The sequence below is a fragment of the Amyelois transitella genome, chromosome 12 (genome assembly GCF_032362555.1).
Source record: "Amyelois transitella isolate CPQ chromosome 12, ilAmyTran1.1, whole genome shotgun sequence".
In the NCBI taxonomy this organism is placed as follows: Eukaryota; Metazoa; Arthropoda; class Insecta; order Lepidoptera; family Pyralidae; genus Amyelois; species Amyelois transitella.
The window spans coordinates 10,113,798-10,125,214 of record NC_083515.1 but is presented as its reverse complement, the minus strand read 5'-3'; the positions used below and the strand labels follow the sequence as shown (position 1 = coordinate 10,125,214).

The 11,417-nt window shown below is 35.8% G+C and overlaps 1 protein-coding gene across 1 annotated transcript; it reads right to left on the bottom strand.

The window, feature by feature from the left end:
- Positions 1-4,130: 4,130 nt before the first annotated feature.
- LOC132902341 (uncharacterized) lies at positions 4,131-5,480 on the bottom strand. Its single transcript, XM_060946982.1, has one exon. It carries the CDS (start codon positions 5,258-5,260, stop codon positions 4,367-4,369), a length of 894 nt encoding a protein of 297 aa, XP_060802965.1. The 5' UTR covers positions 5,261-5,480; the 3' UTR covers positions 4,131-4,366.
- Positions 5,481-11,417: the final 5,937 nt, after the last annotated feature.

The window sequence follows — 11,417 nt, the reverse complement described above, 5'->3', positions numbered from 1 at the left end:
AATAAGAACGAGAAGAACCTTATTAGAACTTACAATATTTAGAAAAACTTATCGTTAAAAATTTTATGTGAGCTTAAAACTTCTGAGGTTTAAAATTGTTGAGATTTAATGACATCGATTTGACAATATGTCATGAGAATTTTTTTTTTAATTATTTATTATTTATTGTAATGAATTGATATAAAAAGTAGCTATAGGCTAGAATAATTAGCAAAATTTCATAATAGTAAGACACTGAAAAAAAATTAATGAATCTAATGAGACTAATTAAGATTCCAGATCCGGCATTGCATAGATCTGAATAAGTGGGAAATTCATTTATATATACACACATATAGTCAAGTCTATATCCCTTGCGGAGTAGACAGAGACAATAGTCTTAAAAAGACTGACAGTCCATGTTCAGCTGTATGGCTTCATGATGGAATTGAGATTCAAATAGTGACAGACTGCTAGCCCAACGCCTAAAGAGGAATCACAAGTTAATAAGCCTATTACTTAGTCGCCTTTGACGATATCGATAGGAAAGAGAGTGGTCCTATAATTTTATCTATTGGTGCCGGGAACTACACGGCACACAAAGAAACATACATTACCAAATCAAGATGACTTATTGATACGAGTATCTCTATAATATTATCATAATACTTACATTACAGTTTATGATATGGATAAAACAAAGTGAAAAGTTAAACTAAACATGCCGTGTGGTTCCCGGCACCAATACATAAAAGAAGATGGAGTGGTCCTACCACTCCACCTCTTTCCCATGGACGTCGTAAAAGGCGACTAAGGAATAGGCTTATAAATTTGGTTTTCTTTTTTAAGGCGATGGGTTAGCAACCTGTCGCTATTTGAACCTCAATTCCATCGATAAACCATACAGCTGAACGTGGCCTTTCAGTCTTTTCAAGACAGTTGGCTCTGTCAACCCCGTAAGACATAAAGACGTTATTCCATGTATCACTTATGTGATTCCGAATCGAAATTTATGTAGCCTTTGACTTTATTTTATTTTATTTTATTTATCTTTATTTAGGCAACAAACAGTCGTTTACAAATAGATATTTACATAAACTATGAGTACAATTTAAAGACCTATAGTGCCCTAAAGTGATGTACTTATATAATAAAAAGGGTTAATTACATGGCAGGAATTTGTAAACAAAATCAACTAAGAATAGCTTACAGTGTTAGGTTAATTAAGTTTGTTATATAAGTATAAGTGTTTTACAAAATTATATTACTATCAGTTGAACTAGATTGAAAACTGAGTTTTAATCGTTTTAGAGTAGTGTTTAGTAGATCTATATTTCCAAACTCTTTATTATATATGGTGGTGGAACGATGTATAAATGTGTTACGAGTATAGTTTTTGTGTAAATGTGGAGGAGAGAAAAGTGGAATTTTACGTGAGGGGCGTACAGGTAAACGCCTAGGAGTCACAAAGGAAATTTTACTCAAAAGTTTTGAAGAATCAATTAAATTATTAAGAATTTTATATAGAAACACCAAATCAAACATTTTTCGCCTGTCAATTAAGGAGAGAAACTTATGATGAAGCAAGGCCTTGTTATATGAGTCAAATTGTGTACACTCACGAAAATTTAAAGATTTTATAAACTTTTTTTGTACTCTTTCGATTCTATCTATGTGTACTTTATAATAAGGACTCCATACAACACTCGCAAAGTCCAAAATAGAACGAACAAATGCAAAGTATAAAATTTTCATTGTGATGGTTTGTTTAAATGGTTTACTAATTCTTAATACAAAGCCTAATTTTTGAAATGCTTTTTTTATTGCGAAATCAATGTGTTTCCTAAATGAGAGTTCAGAATCCATAATTATACCTAGATCTCTAATTTCTGTTACTCTCTGCAAAATTTCGTTATTTAATTTATATTCGTATTTGACAATATTTCTTTTTCGTGAGTAGGTAATAATATAACATTTATCAGTATTAAGATATAGCTGATTAGAGGTACAGTAGTCTTGAAGAGCCAGCAAGTCCTCCTGTAATCTGTTACAGTCAACCACAGACCTAATTTTTTTATATATTTTATTATCATCAGCATATAAAAGGTGGTGACTGTTATTAAATATGTTTCCTATGTCATTTATGTATAGGGAGAAAAGCAAGGGCCCCATATGGGAACCTTGTGGGACCCCGGAAGGCACAGGTAAAAATTGCGAACAATATCCTTTAATACAGACGGCCTGACTCCTATTACTGATGTAGGATTCAATCCACCTAAGGAGGCAGCCATGTATGCCGGCTTCTTCGAGCTTCAAAATAAGGAGTTTATGATTTAATTTATCAAATGCCCGGGAGAAGTCGGTATACACGACATCCACCTGTTCATTGTTATCCATAGCTTGTGATAAAAAATCAGTAAAAGTTACCATGTTGCTTTCAACACAACGACCCTTGAAAAACCCGTGTTGTTCTTCTGCAATAAAATTTCGAACTGACAAAGAAAGATGATAAGTCACAAGTTTTTCAAAAATTTTGCCTAAAATGGATAATTTTGAGATTGGCCTATATTCAGTAATTTGTTCTCTGTTTTTATTTTTTGGAATAGGCGTAATCAGAGATTGTTTCCATTTATTTGGAAATACACCTGTATCTATTGATTTTTGAAAAATAATTAACATTGGAATTGCAAGTTCTTTTGCGCAATTTGATATAAGCACAGGATGGATGTTATCGGCACCGGCCCCTTTGTGTATATTTACTTTCTTAAATTCATTGACTATGGTTTCTAGATCAAATTTTATGTGACTTATATCAACAGTTGTGTCATGTATTTTATCTTGTGATCCAGATGAAAAAGTGGTTTGTGAACTTACACCATTCGAAGAAACAAAAACAGAACCAAAACAATTATTAAATGCGTCACAAATTTTGTTTCCATCAGTTAAACACTCATCTTTATAGAACATATTTTCTGGAATGTCGTTATGGTTCTTTTTTGATTTTACAAATGACCAAAATGAGTTAGGATTTTTTCTTATATTTTCTTCTGAAAATTTAATATACACATCATAGCAAGACCTTTCTAATTTTTTGAAACGTTTTCTTAAAGTGGAAAAAGTATAATAATCTTGCAAATTTCCATAAAACTTCCATTTTTTATGACATTTTTCTTTCTCTTTATTTAATTTTATCAAGGGTTGCGTGTACCAAGGAGGAAATTTATATTTACTATTAAATTTAGAAGTAGGTACATATTTTTCAATTAATTCGTCAAAAACACAATAAAAGAAGTCCACCATAGAATTAACGTCAGACAGAGTATTGAATTTACTTACCCAATCAATGGTATTGAGTTCCATTTTTATAGACTCGAAATCGGCTTTGAAAAAAAGTTTTCTGTTACTTTTGGCATCTCTTAATGAAGATGGAGAAAGAAAGTTAGTGTTTAAAATAATATTTAAAGATTTATGATTCGGATCTTCTTTTACTAAAGGAAAATTACACGAGTTAACAGTGCATAATTCATTACTAAAAACTAAGTCTAACATTCTATTGTTTAAATTAAATTGATTATTATATTGGGAAAGCAATGAAAAGTTTAAAAAATCCTCGGTAATACAGGCCAAGTTATTGTTATTGGTATGTATATCCATGCATTGGTTATCTACATTATGTGACCAATCCGCTAAAGTGACATTAAAATCCCCGAGAACCAGATAGACGTCGTCTGGGTGAGCGTTTATAAAATCAATAACCCTGTCATAAAATGAAGTAACCAAACACTCATGATTCGGTCCGTGAGATATATACGTAGAAATAATGTGTAAGTAGCGAGGCGATGCAGCGCCCGGACGCCGAAGGTCAGGCGAGCACGGCGGCGAGCTCAGCGCCACGGACACCCATACCTCATCTGCAGGCGGCGGTGCACGCATGTCAATCCTGTGCACCGGGCGCAGGTCGCGTCGCACGGCTATCACAACACCACCACCCATATCCATGCCGCTTGCTACTGGGTCGCGATCACATCGATACACCGAGTACCTATTATCAAAGTACTCAGAATCATAGAAGTTATCATTAAGCCAACTTTCGTTTATGCATATAATGTCATAATTTCCTGACAAAACGTTTCCTAAAAACTCATGTGACTTTGTACGTAAGCCCCGCACGTTTTGATAGTAAATGGAAAAATTATTGTTACCGAATTTTAAATATATTTATTGTTCCACCAGCATATTCGAAACAAATAATAAAATTTAAGACTATATAGAAATAATTACAAGTACATGTTTTCTTACTATAAAAATAAATGCAAAACGAGTTTAGGGTATTAAATATGATTACTATACTTAACATATTCGACTGGAAATGAAATAGACGGCATAGTCATTTGATTTTGATGAGATCAGATTCACGGGACACCAAAATAGCATGCGAGGTATCACTTTTTCGCACAAAAATTTTACAGTCTGACAACCATACATATTTATATAATTTTTCCTTGGCTATGGTACGAACTTGCTTATATAGTAATTTATTTTGAGGTGTAAGATGATCACTGATGAAGATGGGACTCGCTGGACCATCCAAACCGGCATCTGCAGTGGTGAGTCCGCGTCGCGCCCGTGCCGCCGTCAACATATCTGTCTTGCGTTTTCTTTGAGTAAAACGGACGATAATATTTGGTGCGAGGGTAGCATCACGCGCTGGTTTTATCTCACTTGTCTGAGCATTATTGAAACGTCTCACCCGGTGGATGAAATCAATGTCTGTGGGCTTAAGTGAAATGCCAATCTTAGACGCAATATTACCAACAATGGTGTACAGGTTTTCGCCCTTGACAATTGGTATGCCGGTTATTTCTAAATTGTTGATTCTTCCTTGTTGCTCTTTTAATCTTAATTGGTCTGTGAGTTCACTAACTTTAGACGCAAGGTTATTAACATCACATTCAATATTGACCATTTTTTTATTTGTTTTATCATTTGATGATCTCAAATCTGTGATCTCCTCTTTTAACGTTGATTGATCCTCAATAATTTTGTGCATTGTGGCATTTAATTCATTAATTTGTCCTGTAAATGAGTTCACATCATCTCGCAACAGATTTAGTGAACTATTTATCTGTTCAGATTGAGTTGCCAGTGATTCATTGAAAGAAATGGTCATTTTCTTTTGAAAGTCACTCATAATTTCTTGGATATTGCAGTGACAATCCGGTGTTTTCCTTTTGGACCGGTTGGCTTCATGTTTTGGCGATGGAGTTTTGCGTGTGCTCATAGTTAATTATTGTTGTAAGCACAAAACACGATAAAATAGATTGAAACGAGCTAGGCACGTATTCCGCTTTGTCATAAAGCAGGTAGCAATAAAAAAAGTTAGCCGACAATGTTTATGTAAATTGCACCTTGATTGCACTGATGCACCATTCAAATTAGCACGCACTACTTTAAGACCGGTAATTGAGTCACAAAGCAATGAGATAAGCGTCCTGCCACGAACGAACACTCGACTGAACTGAACGAACACTCGACTGAACTGAAACGCAAGGACGCAAGGAAATACAAATAGGATGTCTTTGTCTATACGACACAATATCGACTTCCGACCGAAGCCGCTAGCGGGCATTAGTTATTATAACAATTACTAGTGAAGGCGGATATAGGCTGCTATTGCAGGAAGTCCACCGGTTTGCCGTGAAAGCCTGCTTGTGGAGAAAAAGCTTGCTATTTATATGTATGTATAGTTTAAATAAGTATATTAACTTTGATTTCACTATGTTATATCCATACGTTGGATTGATAATAGACTGTTATTTATATGTTTAGTTTACATACATACATACATACATATGGTCACGTTTATATCCCTTGCGGGGTAGACAGAGCCAACAGTCTTGAAAAGACTGAATGGCCTCGTTCAGCTATTTGGCTTAATGATAGAATTGAGATTCAAAAAGTGACAGGTCGCTAGCCCATCGCCTTTAAAAATAATCCCAAGTTTATGAGCCTATCCCTTAGTCGCCTTTTACGACGTCCATGGGAAAGAGATGGAGTGGTTGGACCACTCCATCTTCTTTTAGGTATTGGTGCCGGGAACCACACGGCATTGTTTAATATGACTCAAAAATCTCACAGATTGAGTTCACCCTACTAATTTTGAGGCTTTGGGTACATACATAAATATATCATGTCTATATTCCTTACGAGTAAGACAGAGTAAACAGTCTAGAAAATAAAAGAAAATCTCGAGAAGTCTACTTAGAATTTTCAAATTTGCTATACAGATGTGTCATATAAATATATATTAATATGAATATAGAATAAACCATTTGCGTCATCACATTACAAAAACACTAGCAACCTGGCTTGAAGATGCATCAAAAAGTACACAAACCAGGAAGCTAAAGAAAATTCTTTTTCTTCACTAGTGAAACAAACTTAAAGCTATAACAAATAAAATAAATAAAAAACATAGTCAAACGTATGTGTATAGAATGCGTAAGGGGAAAAACTGAATATAGTGAATAACCATGATCACATATGTTTTAAATTCCCCTGCAGAGGTAACGGAGGTCAGATGGGCAGATGGAGACTCACAATCCAGGTTTCTTGATAAAATACGCACCCCGGGTTCCTCTAGAGAGGTCAGGATATAACCGGGACTAATGACAGAGGAAGAACACAATATCTATACTGATATTATAAAGCTGAAGAGTTTGTTTGTTTGTTTGAACGCGCTAATCTCAGGAACTACTGGTTCGAATTGAAAAATTATTTTTGCGTTGTATATACCATTTATCGAGGAAAGCTTTAGGCTATATAACATCACGCTGCGACTATAAGGAGCAAAGAAATAATGGAAAATGTGAAAAAAAATCGGGGAAAATTATTCATCCTTGAGGGCTTCACTGATGCCCAAAATAACTATTCCACACGGACGAAGTCACGGGCACAGCTAGTCTTATATATAAAATTCTCGTGTCACAATGTTCGTTCCCGTACTCGTCCGAAACGGCTGGACCGATTGTCATGAAATTAAGCCTTCCTCGATAAATGGTCTATTCAGCACAAAATAATTTTTCAATTCGAACCAGTAGTACCTGAGATTAGCGCGTTCAAACAAACAAATAAACTCTTCAGCTTTATAATATTAGTATAGATAAAAGACGCCCAGCCAGAACATTCTGCCTTCTCCAAAATTCAGACAAAAGAAAATATCTTAATATAGCCCAACAATCTTAAAACTCATTCAAAATGGTCAACTAGTAATCTTCGCTAGCCGCCATTTTGGTAGTTTACCTTGAAAGCCAACTTGTGGACATTTACAACAAGGTTGCTAATTTAAATGGACAAAATACCACTTGTTGTCTGAACGCATATATGTTTATTACATTTGACATCTTTATATCTTGATTTCAATCAAATTATTTGAACGCCCGATTAAATTTAACATAGTTACATACATATAATCACGTCTGTATCCCTTGCGGGATAGACTGTGTCAACAGACTCTACAAGACTGATGGGTCACGTTCAGCTGTTTGGCTTTGATGATAGAATTGAGATTAAAATAGTGACAAATTGCTAGCCCATCCAATTTCTAAAGCGTATCCATTTAATATCTGATCGCAGAAGAAGGATTCAAACCCGGAACTTGTCGCCTACGAACCGATTAACTTAATCACTCGGCCACCGGGGTATTTATCACAGCGCTCTCATATAATCAGCCTTTATTGTAACACTAACTAAACTGGTACACTACTCGAGTTCAAACCCAGTTCAATCTGACCCCTCATATCACCTTAAATCCCGTACAATGTAAGAACTTTCTAAGAAACGAGCGGGGGGCGGGAGGTCAAGTTCACTGGTCTCGCTACCTCTACTTTCACCTTATTTTGTAAGTGGCCTTAATATTAGTTGCAATGCATTGAGCTGAGATTATTATTGTACCTAGTGCATAAATGAGTAAGTTTCAACTGCAATGTATGAATGTTCTTTAAATAAATATGTACGGGACAAATTACACAGATTGAGTTAGCCTCGAAGTAAGTTTGAGACTTGTGTTACGAGATACTAACTCAATGGTACTATATTTTATAACAAATACTTATATAGATAAACATCCAAGACCCAGGCCAATCAGAAAACGTTTTTTCTCATCATGCCCTAGCCGGGATTCGAACCAGGGACCTCCGGTGTCACAGACAAGCGTACTACCGCTGCACCACAGAGGCCGTCTGTTGATTCATTTACGATTTGGTAATGAATAGATTAGTCATTGTTTAGTCCATCCATAATTATAGTCATATCATCAAGAGACAAGCTCTGTTTTCTTTTTTGTTTTTGACGAATACTACTACTGGACTTGTGGAATGCCGTGTTGTTCTTGGCATCAATATAAAAAAAGAATAGGACCACTCCATCTCTTTCCCGTGGATGTCGTAAAAGGCAAATAAAAGGCAAAAATATGCTTATAGACTTTGGATTCTTCTTTAAGGCGATGGGATACAAACCTGTCACTATTTGAATCTCAATTCTATTAGCTGAACGTGGCCTATCAGTCTTTTCAAGACTGTTGGCTCTGTCTACCCCGCAAGGGATATAGACGTGATTATATGTATGTGTGTATATAAATTTATTATTGCTTAATTAAGATATTACCTTCCGCCTTCGCAATGTTCCAATTACATCGCATACCATTTCAGTTATAGTTATTGTAACAATTCGAATTGCATGCAAATTAGTTTGTAGTATTGTTTTGGAATAGTTTGAGAGTATTGGTGGTCTAGTGGTTCAGTATTCGACTTAAACATACATACATACATACCATCATCACGCCTGTTTCTCATAAGGATAGCCAGAGACTATGCAATTTCACTTGGTAGTATTGTTTTGGAATAGTTTTAGAGCTTTGGTGGTCTAGTGGTTCAGTATTCGACTCAAACAGCTTACATACATACCATCACGACTGTTTCTCATTGAGGTAGGCAGAGACTAAGCAATTTCACTTGCTAGTATTGTTTTGGAATAGTTTGAGAGCATTTGTGGTCTAGTGGTTCAGTATTCGACTCCAACATACATACATACCATCACGCTTGTTTCTCATTGGGATAGGCAGAGACTATGCATTTCTACTTGCTACGAGCTTTAGAGACCTCTTCCGAACCTGTGCGGGTGCGCCTGTGACCAAGATTCTGTATGGGTAACCATCTGTCAAGCTGAATCTGACCTCCGCAACCTTAGCAGGTGAACCTAACCCATGTTGGATCATGGTAAACGCTGAACTAGATGAATGAACGTATGAATGCATGAACGAAAGAACGAACGAACAAACGAACGAACGATCGAACGAACGAAGGAATAAATAAATGAATATATATACAAGACAGATTACACAGACTGAGTTAGCCTCGAAGTAAGTTCGAGACTTGTGTTACGAGATAATAACCCAACGATGTTATATTTTATAATAATTAATTATACAGATAAACATTCAAGACCCAGGCCAATCAGAGAAAGTTCGTTTCTCAACATGCCCTGGCCGGGATTCGAACCTCCGGTGTAACAGATAAGCGCACTATCACTGCGCCATGGAGGCCTGTACTGTAAAACTGGTTTTTCGCATCGAATTTAGACTTCGCAAACTTAATAACAAAATTGTGAATATTTCAAAAACATCTTAACCGATTTTGTTACACCACTAACTTAAAAATTCAATTTAGAAAATCTCCCATATGTTCGTAAGTTATTGCTTTACAAACATACATACAAATAATCACGTCTGTATCCCTTACGGAATATACAGTGCCAACAGTCTCATAAAAACTGACAGGCCGCATTCGGCTGTATGGCTTAAAGAAAGAATTGAGATACAAAAAACAAGTTGCTAAACCCATCGCCTAAAAGAAGAATCCCAAGTTTATTTGCCTATCCCTTAGTCGCCTTTCACAACTTCCTTGGGAATAAATGGCATTTTCCTACTCTAAAGCGTCGGGAAGCACACGGCACTAGCATTCATACATATATTTAAAAAAATACATTACATTTTTGTTGATTCAAGTTGATTTGTTGTAGTCAAAAATTAATTAATACCAGTTAACTAACTACATCATCGGCCGTGTGCCGTGGCCGAGGCCGAACCACTCCATCTCTTTTCCATGGATGTCGTAAAAGGCGACTAAGGGATAGGCTTACAAACTTGAGATTCTTTTTTAGGCGATGGGCTAGCAACCTGTCACTATTTGAATCTCAATTCTATCATTAAGCCAAATAGCTGAACGTAGCCATTCAGTCTTTTCAAGACTGTCGGCTCTGTCTACCCCGCAAGGGATATAGACGTGACCATATGTTTATATGTATGTAACTCTACATCAATCAAAAAAAAAGGCGTGTGAGTTACACACAGACCGGAATTGTACGCCATTTTCGACGGAATGTCGGAAGCCTAAAACTTTCACCCGTGACTGACGATTTGCAAGTGGTTGTGCTTTTTATTGTCAACTAGCTGTGCCCGCGACTTCGTTCGCGTGGAATAGTGACTATGAGCAGCGTTTTTTTTAAATATATACTTATTTTTATTTTGGATCATAATCACAGTCATTTTGGGTAGCTAAAAAAGTTTCAGTAAATTCTACTAACAGAGAAAAAAAGTAGTTATTCGTAATAGAATTAACTCTTACTAATAATATAAACGCGAAACTTTGTATAGACGCATATTTGTTAGTCTTTCTCGCAAAAACTACTGAACAGATATGGATGAAATTTGGCAAACAGTTAGTTTAGGCTTGGAAATAACAACACTTATGTTACTTTTTACCGCGGGATAACATCTCAGACCCACGGGAAACTGGAAGGAATCTGTTCGACATTATTCTTAAAATTCAACAGCTTACAAACTACCTTCAGCCGTAAAAGAACAATGTTTTTTCATTCCCATGGGAGTACTATGATTTCCCTCGGTAAATTATTCTTATAGTTTATGATATCAGCCTAAACTAACTTAAGTAGAAAGAATTTAGATGAGCCCTTTTAATTTTTTTCCCATGGTAATCCAGTCAATTCCAAGGTAATAAGTAACTATAACATATTCTATTAATGATTGTAATTTACCTATCTAGTAACAATGATCGACGTCGTTCGTTGACCGGAACAGGCGTTAAAAAAACAATATACTACCGATTCCCATGGGAAACGGATGTTTTCCCGCGGTAAAAAGTAGTCTTTATGTTGCGCCAGGCTCTAAAATATGTCGGTACAAAATTTCAACCAAATCCGTCAAATAGTTGCGGAGATTAATGGTGCCTATGTATAATAGAATAATGTTCGACGTGATTCTTTAATTTGACATTACTTTTTTATTTATGAATCGATTGACATGAAACAAACACTAAAGCATAACTGAAGCATACCACAATATATTCGTGAAAACCGCATCC